Genomic DNA, 22,341 nt, shown 5'->3' on the forward strand with positions numbered 1-22,341 from the left:
GTGAGTCTATTTCTGTTTTAAGTTCTTTTGCATAATTCTGTTTAGGTTCCACATATAAATGGTATCATATGATATTGGTATTTCTCTGTCTGATTAACTTCACTTAGTATAATAATCTCTAGACCCATCCATGTTGCTGCAAATGGTGTTATTTCATTCTTTTTTATGGCTGAGGAATATTCCGTTGTGCGTGTCTCTCTCTCTCTCTCTCTCTCTCTCACACACACACACACACACACACACACACACCCTCTTTAACCGTTCATCTGTCAACGGACACTTGTGTTGATTCCACTGTTTCTCTTTTACAGAGTATGTCTTCTAGCACTGTCTTGAGTTAGTCTACTGATTTTTAGAAATTTCTTCTGCTTTTGCCAGTTAATGATTTTCAGAGTTTTGTATCATTTTTTAGGCTTCTAGGGACTGTTGCTTGTTTGGTAGTATTTTTTCAAAAGTAACAAGAATTTTATTCTTTTAGTTTATCTCATTCTTCTAAGAAGGATTGTCTCCCCAGACAGACAATGTATAGTTAACAAAATGTAGACATTACCTTTGCTCATTCTGTAAACATCTAGCAGTCTCTGAGTAGCTCTTGCTGCTGCAAAACAAAGTCGCTTCAGTCGTGTCCGACTCTGTGCGACCCCATAGATGGCAGCCCACCAGGCTCCCCCGTCCCTGGGATTCTCCAGGCAAGAACACTGGAGTGGGGTGCCACTGCCTTCTCTGGAGTAGCTCTTAGATCAGTCTTAATATCTCGCATGTTTCCCCACATACTGCTCTCCACCTACTAAATATCCTCTTCTCCTCCCCTCCCCTGATCTCTTCTGGCACATATGTTTTCCTGGTATTTGTGCTCATACCCAAGAGAGAAGAGATATAACACTGATGGCAGAGGGGAGTCAGTACCACTGTGGAGATCTCACTAGGATCTGTGGTGGAAATAGCTGACTATGTTTTGAACTACAAGCAACTCTGTGTTTCTAAAAAAGGGGACGAGGGAGGGAAAGAAAGATCTATTTATTTCCAGGTGCATGTGACATACCTGAATCACCAAACAGGATTTTAAATCCAGTTCTGGCTAAATGGGAATTCTTTCAAATAATTCAGATAATTATTTCACTGCCAGTTATAAGTGTTAGAAGTTTCACCTTTTTAGTAAGAAATGGAGAAGGGCAGTAGGTATCATTTTAAACTAAAAGCTTCTAGTATTTTTAACGTGTTCTGATTGAGAGCTCACGGATGTAATACACCAAGAAACTGTTTCTACTCAATATATAAAAAAAGTATCAGTTGAGATAAAAGTGAGAAATGTCTATGTATTTCAGTTCAGTGCCACTTTTAATTGGGGCTGTATCCCAATTACCTGAGTGCCTCTAAAATTAACTTTATTTTATGCTGATATCCGGAGAATTCTGTAAGACTCTGACCAGCAAAATGGACACAGCATTTGGCTTCCAAACTACTTCTTCATATTGAAATAATAGTATGTAAAGTTATTATCAGTTAAACAGCTGGACAACATAGTACAAACACATTTGGCAGGCTCCTGATCCCTAACTTCCAAAGTTTTGGATCTTCTCCCAGATCTGGACTGAGAGTGTCCAGAAAACTCTAATTGTGCCAGTGATAAGACAAGAGCTAGTAATATCCAGTTTAGCTCATAGTAAAATCTAATTTCCACCGGAAACCTGCCATTCTGAATTGTCTTTTGCAATATTTCAATTTGTGAGTAAACACAGCCCACATGTCTGTAGCTGTCTCTGCCACACTTCTTTTCCCCTCATATTAAAACTCTAAGATGTTTATAAGAAAACTAGAAGATTTAGAAATACATTTGCCAGATTACTGGTTGTGTAAATGTGCACGCACGCACGCACACACACCCCCCCAAGCAGCCAACAGCTCTTAAGCCTATCACTGAGTAAATTTGGATCCCTGCAAATTTAATTTGCCCAGCAAAATTGAAGCAGTAAATCAGAAACTCAATACTACCATGTATTATTAGGGAAGGTATATACAGGAAGCCATGTGGGATGCTCTGTATTTCCCAGTTAAATTGGGAGGAGGAAGGGAAAGAAGAACAGAGTGGGAGTGGAGGAGAGACAGGGAGGAGGGACAGAAGGGGAGAGTCTGCAGCAAGAAGAGGAGACGAAAGGAGGAAAAGAAAGAACCAGGTAGTATCTTCTATTTTTATGAGAAAATGCCCAGTGCTTCTCAGCTAGGCCAAGCACTGAGTCTTATCAGACATCAGCTCCTCCAGCCACTCGGGGAAGGACCGACGGGAGGCAGGAACGCAGTACACAACAGTGGGGCACGGGTATCAGACAGACCCAGATCCCACAGCAGCGGCCACATGGAGCTACAACAGACTGTCACTATAACCTATCGCTGCAGGACAAGACCAAGCAGAATTTTTTGTCACATCTTACTATTTGTTGTAATTTAGCTCTTTAGCACCATTCTGTGGGAAATTATTTAGGCATACAATGAAATCCCATAAAATTTACATTTACCTGAAATACGCTGTACAGTAAGTTTCCTGTACACAAACGAGTTCCGTCCTGAGAATCTCTTTGTAGGTCCGATTTGTTCCTAAGTCCAACAAAGTTAGCCTAGGTACCCAACTAACACGTCGGCTATACAGTACTCTACTGTAATAAGTTTATAATACTTTTCCCACAAGAATGTCATATCTGCTGAAATAAATATATGTACTAAGGATCCAGTGAAATCCTAAAGACCACACACAAAACTGAACTCAGTTTTAACAAATGTGGTCCCAGTGAAGTCACTGGATTAAAAAGATACCTGATTTTTAAGCTATTAATCCAATATCTGTAATAGCTAATGTACATTCCCATTCAAAATTCTCCAGAGTGAAGTTATTTTACAGACTTGAAATATAATTTTTAAAGAAGTATTTTCATCTAAGCTTGCATATTCTAAGAAGCTCTTGAACTAGTACCAAATAAATGAACACTCCTATTTTGTACTAGAACAGTACTACTGTACTCTGTATACCGTAAAGTACACAAAAACACAAGCATTTGTGGAGGATGCATGCACATGGCAACGCATGCCAGACAGGTGAACTAACTTATGTGATGGGACATGTGGAAGCATGCCTGCAACGCTCAAAATGTACAACTTGAAGGTTCCCATCTAGGGGACTTACCGTACTATTCACTATAGGTATTGTCTTGCCAATATAGCTGCATGACTGCTATAAAGCAACACATGTAATGTAACATCATGGTTTATAGGCTTTACCAAGGCTGGACTCAACTCAGATCAGAGGTCCAAGCTCCAGCTACAATAACTTTGTGTAGGCCTGGTACTTTTTATTCTGTACTGCTGGGAAGCAACTCATGTTCGTAAAAACCAGAAACAGTAATGAGAAGTCTGCCTTTGACTGAGTAAAGATCAGACTGGCTATCAATGTACACTATAGCTACTTTCTCTGCCAGTGTTTTTATATTAAAAAATTGGGCCGCTTCTTGCCTCAAATCAAATTTTTTAATCCAAATCAATGGTTGAGAGAGGCCAACGAGCAAGACCTAAGACTTTATGACTGATGTAGAACTGAGACTATTAGATTCATTTTCTCTTTCAAGGTCAGGGCTGATGCAGGGGCTTCCAGAGTTACTCCCACGAATAGACTCAGAAGGCAAAGAAAGTGAAAAGAAAGTGAAAGTTGCTCAGTCATGTCTGACTCTGCGACCTCATGGACTATACAGTCCATGGAATTTTCCAGGCCAGAATATTGGAGTGGGTAGCTGTTCCCTTCACTAGGGGATCTTCCCAACCCAGGGACTGAACCCAGGTCTCCTGCATTACAGGTGGATTCTTTACCAGCTGAGTCACCAGGGAAGCTCAAGAATACTGGAGTGGGCAGCCTATCCCTTCTCCAGTGGATCTGCTTGACCCAGAAATTGAACCAGGGTCTCCTGCACTGCAGGTGGATTCTTTACTAACCGAGCTACCAGGGAAGTCCCCCCGAAGGCAAAATCTGAAGGAAAGACGCATGAGGTCTGCTGACTATGGAAGAAGAGTACCCATGTCTACATCCAGACTGAAAGGAAGATCAAAACTCAATATACATTATTCTCCAAGCTTCCACACTATGGAACTCAAGAGAATGATCTTCACACGCTGTCTGTGCACTGGAAGAAACTAGTCTGAAAAACTGCTTGGGTCTTTATCTTAAGATAATTTTTTTTTAACTGACAAAGTAAGGTTGATTTCTTCCCTATCACTACACAACTGATAAAAAAGGAAACCCACAGTCAATTTTACAGTTGAAAGAGGTCCCTCAGGCTTCAAACCAACTTAACAGCAGTTTTTTAACTACCATATTCACTCAAGTTTTCCTCTTGACATTATTTTTAAAAAGGCATACAGGCAGCAGGGGAAGCCAGGGCTTACGTAAGAGTCCTTGTCTTATTTTTGACAATTTTTCTCCATTTTTGAGACTCTCAATCCTATTTCCCACCTTAAGGTAAAAACAGAGTTTACTTGCTGGAGAGCAATTTGGTTTAGCTAGCAGAATTTTAAATAGGCATGTTATTTGACCCTATAATTTTGCTTCTGGAATTTACCCATACAGAAATACTTGGGCAAATGTTCCACAAAATAAGCACAGGATTTAACTGCAATACTGTCTGTAATAAGACCAAATGCAACCAGCCAACCAATCCATATATGCTCATCAATGGGAAATTCAATTATGAAATAAATGAGCTGACAATGATTCAGCAGTTTAAAAATGAGTTTGATTTCTATGAATTGACCTAATGTATTGTGATAAAATAAAATGAATAAGGCAACATATGTACAGCATAAGCCCATTTATGTGAGATAAACTGACAGAAGTGTGCATGTGTTTATATCTATATCCAAATCTACATGTATACATACATAGATGTGTGCAAACACACACTTTCGAATGTGCAATAAAGATCTGGAAATACATCCAGGGATTGTCTTTGGGAATGGATTTTGGATAGGAGAATAGGAAAGACACTTTCATTTCTCAAAAATTTTTTTTTAATAAAGCTAATTGGCATCTGCATCTCCTAAGTCATTCCTTCCCACACAATTCCTGTTTCTGAAAATGGCCTGCAGAGTCACGCAGTGTGGAGACGGAGGCTCCAGGTGCATGCGCTTTTGAAGAGGACGCAGTGGGGAAGACTGATCAGCCAGGGCTGGTAAGACTGTATTTACAGGCTGGCACTTAAGTGTCAGTGATTCAGGGACAAAGGCCAGGCAGCTGCACCAACATCAGCTCTACTGGTTTTACATCAAGGACCCTGACGTCTCTGGCCTCCACCCAAACTAGAGAAGATGACAATGTAGGGGACAGAAGACTGAGAATCAAGAAGCCTAGGGTGGGAGGGCATGGACTCTTTCTCTCTCCCCTTCCCAACAAACAGTGAGTTGTCTGTATCTTCTTTATCTTTTCATTTGATGGTTTAAACCTGTGGCTCAGGTGAAGAATCTATCTGCCCATGCAGGAGATGGGGGTTTCACGTCTGGGTCAGAAAGATCCCCTAGCGGAGGAGATGGCTACCCACTCCAGTTACTGAACAACAACATAAAATATAGTACATGTGTCTGTGAGCCCTTGAAATGTGGTTAGTCTGAATTGAGATGTGCTGTCAGCATAAAACATATACTGGAGTTTAACAATTTAGTATTGAAATAGAATGTATGATCCATATTCTTATAGCTATTCCACATTTAAATAATAACATTTTGGATGTGCATGTACGTTAGTTGCTCAGTCATGTCTGACTCTTTGTCACCCCATGGACAGGATCCCACCAAGCTCCTCTGTCCATGGAATTCTCTGGGCAAGAATACTGGAGTGGGTTGCCATGCCCTTCTCCAGGGGATCTTCCCAACCCAGGGATTGAACCCGGGTCTCCTGCATTGCAGGCAGAGTCTTTACATCTGAGCCAGGGAAGCCCTATTCCATGTTTACATTTTGGATATGTTGTGTTAAAAAATCAATTGTACTTGTTTCTTTTTACTTTTAATGTGACTGTAGAGAACTTAAAATGACGTGGTTGACATCCTCTTTTCTTTTTCTTTTTTTGACATTCTCTTTTCTATTGGACAGAACTGGTTTAGACTTTCATAGACATTCCACATGAACTATTTTATATATTTAAATGTGTAAAAAAAGGAACAGTAGACAGGGAGGCATGTACACACATGCACACACCACGATTCCCCCCAGGTACGCGCATCTATAACTGCTGCCCTGTATATTTATATGCCCACCCGGCTTTCTAGTATAGCTCATTACACGTCAGTGTACCTGTCACAGGCCATACAGCTCTGAGTTTAAGCTCTGCCAGCAACCAGATGTGGGATCCTGGGGCAAGCTGCCTGGGAGGATTAAATAGTATAACGCATGTCGAGTTCTCAGAACCACGACAAGCATGTGTCATAACAACCTCTGTCAGCAAGGGTGAGCTCTGCATGACATGTTAAGAATTCTAGAAATGACCAAGCCACAGTTTCACCCCAAAGCAAAGAATATCAGAGTTAGAGTGACTCTTGGATGACATCTACTCCTGTGTTATAAAACCCTTTTAGATTCCAGAATTCCAGTAAATGAAAAAGATGACATCAAACTGCTCTGAACAAAGCTGAGTAGGGGAACGAAAAGGGCTGGGCACTCTTAGACTGTAGAAGGACACGGATACCTCTGTGAAGGTCGGAACACCACGGATGTAGCATCTTATCCCAGTCTCTCCATTTTACAGATAAAGACACTCACCTCCATGGTGGGCTACAGTCCATGGAGGTCACACAGAGCCGGCTGAGTGAGCATGCACGCACTGACCAATGACACAGAACATCTTTTCATATGCCTATTTCATGTCCTTGTATCTTCTTTGGTGACGTGAATGTTTAAATCTTTCGCCCATTTTGAACTGGGATGTTTGTCTCATTACTGAGGGTTTGTTTTTTGTAGGGGCGGGAGGTGGGGGGGCCTAGGGAGGGGGCGGTTCTCCTCCCTGAAGAGACATCTTCCAGATTTAGCTCTGGAAGATTTAGAGAGGGCAAGAGGCCACCCAGGATAAGAGAACTGAAAGGATTCTAAGGAAGAAAACCTCAAGACACGTTTTGGGGCCACAAGGTACCCTTCACGAACATACATTTACATCTTGGAGAATAAGATGTGAGACGGGCAGAATGCAGTTGGGGCTTCTTCTTCAGAAGGTCTCGAGGGTCAAGGATCCTACAGCAGTTTTAACAAGTTTTGGGAAAAAGGTGACGATGGAAAGATTACTTTATCAGAAGGAGGCAGGAAATAGGCAAGAAACAGGAAAATAGGCTGGCAGGCAGGCAGACCCAGGGAGTCAGACCCAAGGGGTGGGAAGCTGGGCAGCTGTTGGGGTGCCCTGACAGGGAAAGGCTGGCCTGATGGGGTGGTCTCAGCACACACCATGAAAACAAATACATTCCTGTTAAAGTAATATTGTTGTTGCTCAGTCGATAAGCCATGTCCGACTCTTCGCGATCCTATGTACTGCAGCACACCAGGCCTCCTTGTCCTTCACTGTTTCCCGGAGCTTGCTCAAGCTCATGTGCATTGAGTCGGTGATGCCATCCAACCATCTCTTCCTCTGTCACCCCCTTCTCCTCCTGCCCTCAATCTTTCCCCGCATCAGGGACATCAAGAATAAGAAAAAAAAAAAACATTGACTACGATTAAAAAGTAGTACTCCTTGTTTCTTACTTAGAACTCCCCTGTGTGCACTGTTTAACAAGATCAGTTCTTTTCCTGGGTACCACCACCTTGGGTATTTCCTCACTCAAGTAAATGCTTCTTTGGAGTTTTTCCCATCCGGTGGGTTCTCTGAAGAAGGAAAAAAAGAGCCAAGAAAACATCCAAGAAGAGACAAGAAACGTCAAGGTCCAGGGAGTGCCCTGGTTTCCACTTACATGTCTTACATGTTTTGACCTAATCTGGGGTGATGGGTCTCCTCTCAGTGGCTGGGGCCTGCCTGGGTACCTTGGTGTTCAGAGCCTCTGGTCAAGGACCTCATTTCCCTGACATCACTGAGGAAAGTGCTCAAGTATGGGGAACGCCAACACAGTACCCAGTAGGACCGTTGGCAGGGCACTCAGTGACATTTTAAAGATGTTTGCTCCCAGACCACTCAGCCACAAAGGACAGCTTCACTCTTAGTTTCTCAGCTACTGGGTGTTCAATTCATAGAAATCAATTACGGCAAGCGGAGAGAGGCCACCATCTGAGGCGGGGTAAAATCACGAAGCCTTGTTTGTTTCTTTCTAACAGGGACTCTATTTGTTATATTCTTCTTGGTGGCATCTGGCATTTTTTAGCTAGGGATCAACAGAGCTGGCAACTTCAGCTGGCAGCTTGGGACTTCTAAGAACTACTATCTGTTTACCACAATCTCCATATTCAAAGAATTAGTAGCACGTTTTATTTTTTTAATGTGCGTTTTCTTTTTATGACTTTGCCATCACTTGGAAAACCCCATAACTTTCAAACCACAGAAAACAGTTCAGACCATGATCACAAGGCACCAGACCGATACCTGGAGAGTTAACAATTGTGAATCTATCTTGCTATGAAGTTGAAAATCAATCTCCATCATTCATCGGTCCATCCCTCTATCCATCTCATCCCAATCTTCAAGCTGGATAGTTGTCTACTGACCCTATTCGCAGCAATGTTTTTTAGTCTTAAAATATGACTCAGTGTGGGGTAAAGATGGATCACCCATTGATGATGAGTTAAAGGAGGAAGGTAAAAGATGCAGGGGCTTCCCTGCTGGCTCAGCTGGTAAAGAACCCACCTGCCAAGGCAGGAGATGCAAGAGACACGAGTTCAGTCCCTGGGTCAGGAAGATCCCCTGGAGGAGGAAATGGCAACCAGCTCCAGTATTCTTGCCCATGGACAGAGGAGCCCGACAGGTTACAGTCCATGAGGTTCCAAAGAATCAGACATGATTGAGTGCATACACACACATGGAAGGTCAGTGTAGCAATTATTAAATTCATATAATAATGACAGGTGGCATTCAAACTCTCTCGCTCTTTGTAAACCATCTGCCCTAAGATTCTTTTTACTGAGTTCATATTTCTTAGGTATCCCATTCTAGAATACAAGGCAGGACCTCTTCACAAGGTCACAGAAAGCCGGTCAGCTCTTCCACTATAAAGTGAGAGTAGGAGAGACTAGAAGTCAAAGCTATTAGATGCATGGTTTGCATCTTCACCTCCTTAAAATATTATTGCTGCTACACTGTAATAATGTGGAAATTAATGCAGAAAAAAACATGGCCTCACAGGTAAAACCACAGCCAAGGCAGAAACGTGGCAGAGTGGAAAAATCAAAGATTAGAGAGTCCGATGGACTAGGGTTCAAATTTGGGTCTCCTACAGAAGAGCTGTATGTCCATGGACAAGTTATTCACACTCCCTGTAGAAGGCTGTGGTTCTTCATCTACAAACTGAATTAACAGTCCTCAGAGTGTAGGTTTAGTGAGATAACTCTAATTAAGACAGTAAAAAAAACTAAGCATAGTTATCTTAAGAGTATGGCAAAAATGATGAAGGTGTTAAAAGAGATGACACGATTTGGGAACTACTGCCATAGCAACAAGGAGGAAGCCAGAGGGAGGGGACACATGCCAGGATTCCCTGATGCAGGGTCAGCTAAGGCAATGAGAATCTGCTTCCAGAAGGCCTGGCCCGTGTGCTCTCAGCTGGACACCACAACAGGTGGGTCAGCACTGAATCCGGAGTCAGGCTGGACGCAGGTCAAGCTGGTGGCTGGACCCCAGCATTCAGCTGGCAGGACTGAGCAGCCTGCACATTCAGATATCTGGGTGTTATCACAGGAAATACCAAAACGTGAACTGAGCAGGAAGAGGGGTCAGATGCCATGGCTGTTTTCAAGGTTGCATCCAAACCGGCAGGAACTACCCAGGAGACAGAGCCCCCGCCCCAGGAAGGGCGTGTATGGCAGGCCCAGATGGACTCATTGTCCTTCAGCCTTAAAGGCACAGGGGTCTGGGTTCTGATATGGCTTCCTGCTGCCTGCAATTATTTCTCCGTTTGCTCTCCCAGGATAAGACTCCTAGAGAAAGGTTCTTTCTTCTGTGCACATCTGAAGAGCCAGTGGGTCTCTACCCAGCAGCTTGCTTCCCCAGAACTGTGAAGCAGACCGTTGCTGCTGACTTCAGAGGAGGCTCTCTCTATGCCTCCATCAGAGTCCCTTCTCAGATCCAGTGCTGGGTGCAGAGATGGGTACTCCTGTCTCCTGGACTGAACACAGAATGGATTTTCCCATAGAAAAAACTGGTTAAGTAGAAAATTTTCATAAATAATGTTTTGTATATGTTCCAGGTTGTTACAGAATTCTCTGCAAGGCAGTCTGGGAACCAGACTACCAACTATACTACCACATCAGTGGCAAAATGAAAATATGGCTGTAAAAATGAAAAGTGGCTGTCAAATGAAAATATGGGTTGCAACTGTCCCATAAGTGGTGGCTATCTATACTTAAAAATGCAGCACATTCCTTACTAGAGAAAATGTAACACTACATACCTTAAATTTCATCTTTCTTTTAACATCTTCCAGAAAAAGATTGGTTTTTATCATCAATTATGGCTGGGACTCACGTTTTATACTACTGAAAAATAACTGATCCCCCTCCTCTCATAACAAAAGAAGGACCCAATCTTACATTTGAGGATAATTCTAGCTAGACACATCAGGGCTTCCCAGGTGGCTGGCGCCAGTGGTAAAAAAACCTGCCTGACAGTACAGGAGACATGGGTTTGATCTCTGGGTCAGGAGGATCCCCTGGAGTAGGAAATGGCTACTCACTCCAGTATTTTTGCCTAGAAAATTGCACGGACAGAGGAGCCTGGCAGGCTACAGTTCATAGGCTTGCCAGGGAGTTGGGACACAACTGAGCAACCGAGCACAGCACTAGACATCAAAGTAATTCCAGACTCTAATCATCTCTCATCTGCACCAAGTTGTTCATGGGATGAACTGAAATGACTGTCTTGACTCCCACACTGCAATACTGCCAGTCAATTATTCCTGGTTCTGACCATAAGTGTTTAACCCAACATTTTCCACATTTGTTTGAAGAACTACATGAGGCACTTTTAATTAAAGACAGGAATGCCAGGCCCTAGCCCAATAAGAAATCAGAATTTCAAGAGAGAGGTCTGGGAGTCGTACATTTAAAGATTGCTATCCCCTGGTGAGACTTCCCTGGTGGCTCAGTGGTAAAGTATCCGCCTGCCAAAGCAGGAGGTGTGGGTTTGATCCCTGGGTGGAGCAGAATCCCATGGAGAGAGGAATCATGGTGGGCTACAGTCGATGGAGTTGCAAAAGAGTCAGACGTGACTTGGTGTGTAAACCACACCACTGCTGGTGAGTCTCTCATCCTCCCCAGTGGCTCCTTCCCTGAAGGGTGAGTTAGGATCACATGGAGGGCTTGTGAAAACACAGACTGTTGAACCCCGGCCCAAGAGCTTCTGATCCAGTGGGTCTGGGGTGAGGCCCAAGAATTTGCACTTCCAAAAGGTCCCCCAAGTGATGCTGGTGCTGCTGGTCCAAGAACCACACTTCCAGAGCCACTTATTTAGCCTATTTAGCAAACACTGCAGCTGAATGCAGTCTTTTTTTCCCCTTCCCTCCTTGGTAGACTCACAAGACTTCCTTTGGAGTAATAGCCCTCGTTCTTTCTGTTTGATGTCAGACAAATACATTAACCACTGCATCTCAGCTATCTCTTATTGTGAGAAATAAAAAGGGAACGCATGAAAAGAGGTTTGGTCCTATGACTGGCACACAATTAGCCTGCCTTAAACATCTGTGTACTTTGATATCCTTCTGTGAGCTAGGGATGAAATCTGCTGAGGTCTAGAAGCAGGTCCCCAGATTTGTTACAGGAACAAAATTTCCTTTGGTTAAAACAAACAAATGAGCAAGCAAACAACGGCTGACTGCATTTCTTTCTTGTGAGCTATCATGGAGTTACATTTTGAATATAACATGTCCAACTTGGGAGAATACTCAGCTTCCAGACTCACATTTTCCCATGGAAATAAAAACAGAAGACAAAGAGAGATTAGATTCTGATTAGCCTCTCTGTTTAATTTTAACCAGGCTGAGTTTAGTACCAAGGTGTGGGTTCTTTCCCTGGCAGATCGTTGTTATATTGTTTTGGCTATTTTCTTGTGATATGAAAATCACACACATGAACTGCAGACTTTCAGAGTCAAAGGTGCCCCGGAGGCCATCGAGCCCACCCACCCACTCTAAGAATACCACTGTAAACATCTCCAGTGTGAAGTGGCCTCGTCTCTTCTTGGGTAGCCAGTGAGAACGAGCCCTGATCTGCTCTTCAGATAACTCTAACCATTCGATTTTTTTCGCCTTCTAAGCAAAAATCTTTATGCCTGTAATTTGAATATCTCTGGTTCTAGTTCTGCCCTCTATAGTGCCTGAGTCTGTCTAATCTCTCCTCCAATTGACAGCATTTAAAGGATTCTGAAATGGCTCAGATGTCTCTCTTGTCTATTCCTTTTCCATCTAAACATTCTGTTCTGTCAACCCATCATCAAAACTTCCATATACATAATATCCCTGGTCCTCCTCCTGTGGAAAAGTCCACCTTGAAGATATTTCTCACTAAAAACAAATTTTCATAACACACTTCACATTTACCATGTCTTATTATCACCAACAGAAACAATGAATTGTTAAGAACAGTGCAGTGTTCTTTTCCAAACAGAGCTTCCAAGAGCCAGAAGCGACCACCACACCCAGTGACACTGTAAGGGCTGAGAAGGCACTTTCTGGACAGACTCGGAAGTGAGAGCCGGAGGCATATGGATGTGGATACCATGATTCCACTTGAGAGAGAGATACTAGGCTGCTACTTAAATTATCCAAGACCCCAAACATTTCTTCCCAAGGGAGACAGAGAAACAAAAAGCATTTCTTACTTTCTACGAAACATCTCTGCAAATATGCAGCCAACGCTCCAGAGGTCCACAGGGGTGGCGTAGCTGGACTGCAGCAGGACTTCCGGTGCTCGGTACCACAGCGTGACAACCTGCAAGGACAAGCGCAGCGGAGCGTTACTGGGGGTGACGGCCGTCTGCTTCACGCCTCGTGCTGAGCGGTGTCATGCCGAGACTCGGTCTGGAAAGAGCTCCTGAAATCTTACAGGGGACACTGAGACTGGAGCAATAACGTGACAGGCTCATGGCTGACAGGTCGGGAAATTCCATCATCCCCACAACCTGGGTTCCCACCTCAGACTCTGGGTGTCTTACTAGGATGGCAAAATCACTGAATTTCAGAAAGCAAAAGCAAAGACTTTAAAAAAAAACAAGCCAACAAACCAACCCTTAGCTTAAAAAACTATGGTTTCTTTCTTAAGGGGCTTAAAAAAAAAAAGTGTATGGAAAACAGGTGATGGCAATGTGTTCAGCTCAATTCCCAGGTCAGCCATTTGGGGAAATCAGAAGATGACTCCAGAGGCTGTTGGATGGTGACCCTGAAGCCTGCAGAGCACCCAGGACAAGTCAAAACTACTCTTATCACGAGACCGTAGGGAATCAAAACAAAGCCCCCTTCAATGCCACTCCTGTCAGAAAACAAAGCATGAAGAATGTGAGAGAGAATGTGTAACCAACTGCTTACACCATGTGGAAAATCATCCAAAGGGAGGGATTCCCACACGGGAAGAACCCCGTTTTATCCCGAGCGGTGTAATAACAGATAGAGCAAACACAACAAAATATTTCTGCAACACTGAAAGGTGAGGAAATCATATCATTCAGGTTCTAGATTTATAAGAGCAAATAGGGGTTTGAGGGCTTCTTCCAGAAATTCTATGGACGTCTGAATTGCAGATACATTCTTTCTTGTCAGCTAAGGGATTCAATACCGCATCTATTACAGGAGCATTTTACATATTCAGATTCCTTCTATCATTACTCTGTCTTACCTAATTGTACGTTCATTGATGTCTATCTAACTTTCCTGAAGTTCTGTTTATTTACGTTGATGCTATAGAACTTAATGCATCAAGACTGCAGTAGAAATTTTTTGGGGAAAAAAAAAATGGTTGCCATCAATTGCCTTCTTTCCTTATATACACACTCCTCTCATTAAAGACTGGAGTTTAATTCACCGTCCCTTCTCTCTGAGGTGGCCTTAGTGACTTGCTTGACCAACAGAATGTAATGGAAGTGACATTTGAGACTACCAAAGCTAGGTTATGGGAAGACTGATTACCCGAGCCTTTTTGAATGTTTGCTCTGAAGATGCTTCCTTTTGGAAACCAGCTGCTATGCAACGAGCAGACCACAGAGATGCCCCAGCCGACAGCCTCATCTGAGCTCTCAGCTGAAAGACCGTGTGAGTGAGCCATCTTGGACACTGCAGCCTGACCAGGCACCCCAACAGATGACTGTGGCTCCTACCAGCATGACAGGGGGCAGAAAACTGCCCAGCTGAGTCCCACCAACTCAGGATTCTGACTGATAATGAAACACATGGCCTAGTCACACATGAGACCACATCAGTGGCTTTCAACCCTGACCGTGTACCAGGATCATCCAGGCGGCGTCCAGGAAAACTCATGTGTCTGGGCCTTATCCTGCCCCTAACTTAATTAGATATCCATGGGTGGGGGCCCTGGAGTTCTTTTTTTTTTTTTTTCTCTTCCTCCTCTTTTTTTTTTTTTTCCTTTTGGTTAAACTTCATTAGGTAACCCTAACCCTTGGCCAGGTTTGAGCACCACTCAATTATACAAAACGTATCTTCCAGCTCTTGCCTCCGTGTTTTTGGATGACACTGTTCTAGTCTGACAAACTCTACTTTCTCCTCCACAGGCTGAAATTCTGCTTCTCCTACAAAGTTCAGCTTTGATATCATCACCTCTGTGGACCCACTGCCACCGAGAAACCATACCCTGTAATGTAGTTCTCGCAGAGTGGGACACAAATGAAGCGACTTAGCACATAACGTAGTTCACAACATGGGTCATTCCTGGGGCCACGGACCCGCTTTCACCCACCTTTATGTCCATCATTGCCCATCATAGTATTGAGCATGTCACACCTGTGTTTCACCAAATACCAAACTGATGATTTTAAGGCAATCATTCCTAGAAGATAAGTGGGAAAGATTCAGTCCCCAAAGAGAAGGTACTCACTGCTTTTGTTAAGAAAAGTGTCTGATTCTGGGCTCCAGTGTCTAGTTACATAATTTATTTCTGTATTACTAATATTTCTAGCTGGAGGAACACTTCCCTGTTTCTCTAATACTCTGTAAACCAAGGTGTGCAGGGGCAAACGGACCATAAAGTCCAGTGGTTTCCAGATAGACACAGGTATTGTGATATTACAGATTTATCTTCTCACTTCAGTTTGAAATAGAGTCAAACGTATGAGATGAAAAGTTTAATCTGAATACAGCATTATTTAACGCTGTTTCAAGAGGCTGTGATTTCTGACTGATTACTCGTTCTAAAACATTTTAGTATAATTGTCTTCACTTTCAGTACTTTAACCAGTGATACTACGATCACCAAATAAATGTTTAGACAGCTAAAATAATAAGAAAAATATTGATACATTTAAGAAGTTCCTTTCATTTCCTTTTAAAATTTAGTTACCACTCAAAATGGGTAATGCATTTTTATCAAAAGCTTTAAAAAATGTCTATTAATAATAACCATTTGACCATTCTCTTTTATTCTATTAATGCTAGATTAATTACATTAATGGATTTCCCAATATTGTACCACCCTTCTCTTCTTGGAATAAATCATTCCTAGACATGGTTTATTATTCTTTTATTTGACTCGGATTCTATTTGCTAATATTTATTTGGGACACTAACTTACACTGATGAATGAGACTAATCTACAGTTTTCTTTTTGTGTGTAATTTTTCATGTTTAGTGTTAGGGATATATGCAAACTGTCCATCCTTTTCTATATTCTGGAACATTATAAACAGCATACGAATAATCAGTTCCTTGATAGGATGCACTTGTAAAACCACCTGGATCTGGATCTTTCCAAGCAGCACGTTTCTAACAGCCTCATGACTTTCTTCTTGGTAATTAGTCTGTTCAGGTGTCAACGTTGTTTTGAGTCAGTTTTGGTAATGATAAGGAATTTCCCTATGGATATCCTTAATCTTGATTTTAAAATATATTGGCTTAAATTTATACAGTATTTCTTGTTCATTATTTTTATCTCACTTAATTTTTTGGTTTTCTGAGAAAGAAAATCTAATGTTTTTCCTCTTTATATCAGTCAGGGTTATTAACAGTTTAGCTACATTATTTATTAAAAAACTGACTTCAAAATGTCTTCTCATTTTGGGAGGCTTACTGTTTTATAATTTATTGACTTCTACTTTTATCTTTTTAAATCCTCCCTCCTAATTTCTTTGTTTTCTAAAATTTATTTCTGAGTTGAAACCTGGATAATTTATTTTCACTTTTGATTAATGATAGAACATTTATTTATATATTATTAAACCTTCCTCATTTTTGTTCAGCTTTAAATAATACATAATTTATCTTTAATTTTCTCTTTAAGAATAATCTAGTATGAAGAATTATTTAGAAAAGAGTTTTAAAATTTCCATATTATCAGATATTTATGGTTAACTTTTAATTGCGGGATTATTTAATTGCTAGTGCGATGGACGTGAGTCTGAGTGAACTCCGGGAGTTGGTGATGGACAGGGAGGCCTGGCGTGCTGCGATTCATGGGGTCGCAAAGAGTCGGACACGACTGAGCGACTGAACTGAACTGAAGTGAGTGCTATTACATCACAGCCAGAGAACGCAACCTGTGGAATGTCTATCCTTTATGACTATGCATTTTACTGGCTTTTGTTTCATAGGATGTAAGAAGAGTGCTCTCTTTTAAGTGTAAAGTTCTTTATTAATTAGTTTGCCTCACGCAGATCCTTACTTATATTCTTCTATACTGTGTCAAACTGAAAGATAATTGAGTCTGTGCTTTCCTTCCCCCAGAATCTCCTTGTCCTTCTAAGGGTTTCTGCCTTATACACACTGGCTTTCTGTTTTAATATGTGAAATTAATTACAACAAAATATTATTCAGATGATAAACATTTGGGTGATAGTAGACATAGAGTACAAAACAAACACACAAGTGCTTCTAAGTCAGTTACAAAATATAATGGAAAAAGGATCGCGCTCACACGGTAACAAAAACATGAGAAACACCGAGGAATTTAAAAAAGCAAGATCTGCATTTAAAAAATGATGTCCTATTATTGAAGAATATAAAATAAAAACGAAATAAATGGTGAGACAGACTATGACTGAGATGGGAAAAAGCGATATCATCAAGATAATTATCATTCCTGCATTTAACACAAAAAAGTAAGACAATCCAGTGATGTGGGGGAGTAACTTTGATAGGTGCCTCTGGCGGAATAACACTTAAGAAGAGCCAAAAACAGTTTGAGAAATTAGGATGAGGGTGATTTGTTCTTTGTCACCAAAATACACTCTGAAGTGAAGTGAAATTTGCTCAGCTGGGTCCGACTCTTTGCAACCCCATGGACTATATAGTCCATGGAATTCTCTAGGCCAGAATACTGGTGCGGGTTTCCAGTCCTTTCTCCAGGAGATCTTCCCAACCCAGGGATCCAACCTAGGTCTCCCACATTACAGGTGGATTCTTTACCATCTGAGCCACTAGGGAAGCAGGTACAGCAAATAAAACAGTAGGTGCTAACAGATTAAAAAATGAATAAAGTTCAGAAAGAGAATGAGATATTTATAAGGTGATATTTATAAGATATTTATAAGATGTTCTGATAGGTAGGCTGAGTTTCATCTTAGAGAGAGAAAATACACTTCAATAGGTGAAAGCAAGACAACTGGCCATTCATTTGGAAGAAAAATAAGTTTGATCCCTACTTTATACCATGCATAAGAAGAAAGAAGCAGAGCTAGAAAAATGTATTAGAAGAAAACAGAAGAGGACCTTGGGATGTGGAGGCCTTTCTCATCATGATGGGTAATCTAGAAGCCTGAAATGAAAAGATTCACAGATCCAGCTATTTAAAACTGAAATCCTCTTCAGCAAACACTGTAAATAAAGGCAAAGGGTGAATGACAACCAGGGAGAAAACATCTAAAACAAATTATATCAATAAGACAATACAAAAGAAAAATGGATAAAGAATAGGAAAAAATTCAAAAGAAAAAACTAGAAAAGATCCTCAATCTCATTGAAAGAAAGAAAAGAAAGAAAGGAAAAAGAATGAAAGAAAAGGAAGAAGGGAGAGAGAGGAAGGAAGGCTAACACAATAAGATAATACAACAATATGCAATAGAGTAATATAATCAGAGAGCATCGTTTTTGCCTGATGGGCAGAAGGGACAGAATACCACTATTCAGAGTTGGCCATGGTATGGAAGGAAGGAAGGAACCCTGTATGTTTTCAATTGCAAACTGGCACACCTTTTTAAAGGACAATCTGACAGTATCTATAAAAGTAACAGTGCCTATGTCTCTGAACCAGAGTTCCATCTGTGGGAATTTATCCTATAGAAATACTCAGACTAGTATACAAAGAGGTATGTGCAAGGATGTTTACTCCACAATAATTCCCAATAGGAGAATATTATTCAGTCATCAAGAAAGATGAGTTAGCTGTCATCCTGCTCATTCCTGTTCACATAAAAAGATATTCATGATACAGTGTTAAGTGAACAGGTAAGCTTTGAAGCAGCGCAAAATATTTTTCAATTTTTATTAAAGATTATGTGTGGGTGTAAATAGTCACTTATGCATACAAAAATGCCTGCCAGGATTGTATGCACAGACACCTAGCTTTAAGGGGACAGCTGTCATGGAGGCATGGCAGCGCGGGAGGTGGAAAGTGGGAGAGAAAGGAGGGGCTGGATGACAATCTCAGAGGCACAAGGCCAGTCAGCTGCTGTCGGTAAGCACATTTTATAGCTGAGAAAACAATCTTGGAGAGCCTGGGTAATTTAGCCAGAGTCAGGGAGCTGCCACGTGGGATTCTCCTGGGCACTGATTTCAACCCCACAGTCCTTCCTCAGCATCCAACCTGGCCCCCTTCTTTCAGCACTCCAAACATCCACACATCAGCAGGCAAATATACAGGTTGCAATTAAAGAACTGAAAGAAAAGGATTTTACATTTTCTTTGAAATATTTTAACATGAACTTAAAAAAAAATCTCAAAAATGCAGCTATCCTTTGGGGTTAAGCGATTTCCTCTAAAAAAGAAGTTAAAGAAAAAGGCTTCACTTTTAACTTCAAAATTCAGTTCGAAACCACAACAGTGCTCTGCATGGTACAAATGTATTCACCAAATTACCATTTGATAACTTCAGTGAAAGTTAAGATTTAAAAATCTCTTTATTATCTCTTAAGAGATTTTTAATTGGGCTATGTTTAAATCATTGTAACAAGGTGAGAGGAATTAGATTCATTCACTGGGTTTATGTTTATACTCTTTTTGAACCATCAGCATTTATCTAAAGAGATATCTTTTGGGTTAATCCTTATAGAATTCAAATGCATGAATGCCAAAAAAGTATGCACTATACATTTCTAGTTGATTCTCCAATAAAATAACCCCAATGCTGTCCAGAGCCTACATTTAAAATAATAAATGACTGCCTTTTGCAATAGACATAAATCTAACAATTATTCCCTATTTATATAACATTAGCTCATGTATCAAGTAAGCTTCCCTAGTTTTACTTTGCTAATACACGTGGCCATTCCATTTTCTGACCCACAGTCCTTCAATCCTCACTTTAAGTCACTGTAATTTTAAAATATCTGAAATGATGACAATTTCTGTAATTTCACGAGAACAAATGTAACACATTTCCCTGACATTGAAGTATAAATTCTGTTTCCTAAGGAACTATTACAGTTCTGTACCTCTAAAAACTTCTGATGGAAGACTGCCTCACTTAAAACCGGTTTAAGTCACAGGAAAGCAGATTTACTAATTTTTAATAGAAAGTTTTATAAAGAATGGACAAAACGGATAAAAAAATGTTTCAAGGTTTTAGTACACGAAGTAACATAGAACATTTTCAACACTATAATCAATTAATTTCTACCCACATATTCTCTCAGTTTAATAATTCTACATACCCTTAAAAACAAAATATAGTGGTCAGTTAAAAGACAGGCTGTATAAACAATGAGTACAATGTATAAAGATCAACATTTAGAAATCTAAGACAAAGGTGGCTTCTAATGATAACAATGATGTTGTCTACTAAGCAAAGATAACAACAGAACTATGGACAGAGTTTGGTGGTTGCAGCCAGCTGGAACCCAAGCAAATATGATGTTTATTACAATCACTACATGTATTAACAGCCTCTAGAGGTGCTAGATGGATTTGGCAATAGGAGGGGGAGCGGAAGATGAGGGGAGTTCAAGGATATTTACACAAGTGGATGTATCTGTTTAAACTGCTTTGATCTCTATTCACAATTTTGTGGAACAGTTCAGTACAGTATAAGATAAAATAGAGCCAAGGCCAACTCTGACTCAAAGTACATGTCAGAGTAAAGCATTCTTACTTAATATTAGATTTTACAGTCTTTAATTCATGTACCCTTTCACCAAGATCCAGAAAACCTTAGCAGATGTTCTCTGAGTCATCCCTAATCTATGGCTACGTGCTTAGAGAGCATCAAAGCACGGTAAGTACGTCGTGCTGGGCCATATTCCCCTTGCCTCTCTGCATGGGGGCCCCATTCTTGGGAGGTGGACCTGTGTGGACCATTTGCCTTCAGCTTCTCATTGGGTTTGGCCAATGGGAAGCCAAGGCAGGAGTTCAGAGAGAAGAACAGTGAGGCTGGGTCTCTAACCCCTTGATTTCCTCCCAGCAAGGTGGTCCAGAGCTGGCAGGGCTCTCATTACAAGGTCAATGTCCTTCCCAGGCAGCCCACCCCACCCAACTCCAGTTAACTGCTCCCCATCACCCTTCAAGCCTGGGAATGAATGGTAACAGCTTGATGCAAGAAAGACTCCAGTTCATGCCATCCACTGGGCTTCCCCTAAACCCACTTCTTTGTAGATCTTGTCTCTGTAAACAAACCTCCTTGAATTGTCTTATTTTGAGTCTGCCATCTATTTCCTGTTGGGACCTGACTAATACATCCAGTTTGCTGATGAAGAAACTAGTGTGGGTGGCGACTTTTTCTCAGCTTTCTTATCTGTCATGGAGGACATTTAGACTGGATGACTGGTACAGGGACCTCTGTTAGCACTCTAAGAGGTCTTAAATGATGTAGCAATGGTAATGACTTAAAAAATCCATATACTGCATAGAACTAAGACATCCTTGCCTGCTCTTTGGTTTAGTAAGTACTTGTTGGGGGGAACAGTGTGGTGATTCTTCTGGGGCCAATTTCAGTAAGTCTCCAACGTAAACTTCTGTAGCGATTTCTGAGAAATAAGGATAAAATCCTTAGCAAAACTCAGCATTTTTATACTGTCCAAGTGAAGGCTTTCTAAGTTGTTCTCTAAGCCATGTATCTTCTTCACACCAGTATAAAACTTCCTGTTGTGAAGTTGTTTAGTGGCTAAGTCGTGTCCGACTCTTTGTGACTCCATGGACTGTACCCTACCATGCTCCTCTGTCCAGGGGATTTTCTAGGCTAGAGTACTGGAGTGGGGTGCCATTTCCTTGGCACTGACCATCTCTTTCTAAGCCTTATGCCTCTCTCCCATTTTGCTCATGTCTAAGCAAATTTACTTTAAAAAGGTGTTATTCTAGACATCAAGTCTTTAAAGGTCCAAGTGAACTTCAGTTCATCATTGAGTGTGCACTCTAGGAGAGCTACCCTGTTATCCTAGACAGGGTGGGTCACAATCAGAAGAGCAGCAAGTCAAATCAGCTGGCTGAAGGAGAACTTGGGGTGGGGTCCCAAGGACTTTCCAGTAACCCCTTGGCCATCTCTTTCCCAATCAGTCCCTGAAACAATTGTTTTCTGGACAGGGAAACCTGGCGTTCTGCAGTCCACGGGATCACAGTCAGACATGACTGAGCAACAACAAGGATGTTCTTGGGCGATTGCTTTCCTAATGTGATGCACAACTCGTGGGGGAGCATCATAATGGATGACCCTCAAGTCCACATGGTATCCAGAATTCTGACACACACGTCCAGCTGTTTCCTGGACATCACCACTTAGTGCTCCCATGTTAAGTCACTTCAGCCGTGTCCAACTCTTTGCAACCCCATGGA

General features: G+C 41.5%; 1 protein-coding gene across 6 annotated transcripts in view; it reads right to left on the reverse strand.

Moving 5' to 3' along the window:
• Positions 1–22,341, reverse strand: part of CDK6 (cyclin dependent kinase 6) — a 259,075-nt gene that overhangs the window by 57,983 nt on the left and 178,751 nt on the right. For all 6 annotated transcript variants that reach the window (XM_069587399.1, XM_069587405.1, XM_069587402.1 and 3 more), the window contains exon 5: positions 13,026–13,135. In XM_069587399.1, coding sequence (XP_069443500.1) covers positions 13,026–13,135 — 110 coding nt within the window. The remainder of the gene's footprint in view (positions 1–13,025; positions 13,136–22,341) is intronic.

Source organism: Ovis canadensis, chromosome 4 (genome assembly GCF_042477335.2).
Source record: "Ovis canadensis isolate MfBH-ARS-UI-01 breed Bighorn chromosome 4, ARS-UI_OviCan_v2, whole genome shotgun sequence".
Classification (NCBI taxonomy): domain Eukaryota; kingdom Metazoa; phylum Chordata; class Mammalia; order Artiodactyla; family Bovidae; genus Ovis; species Ovis canadensis.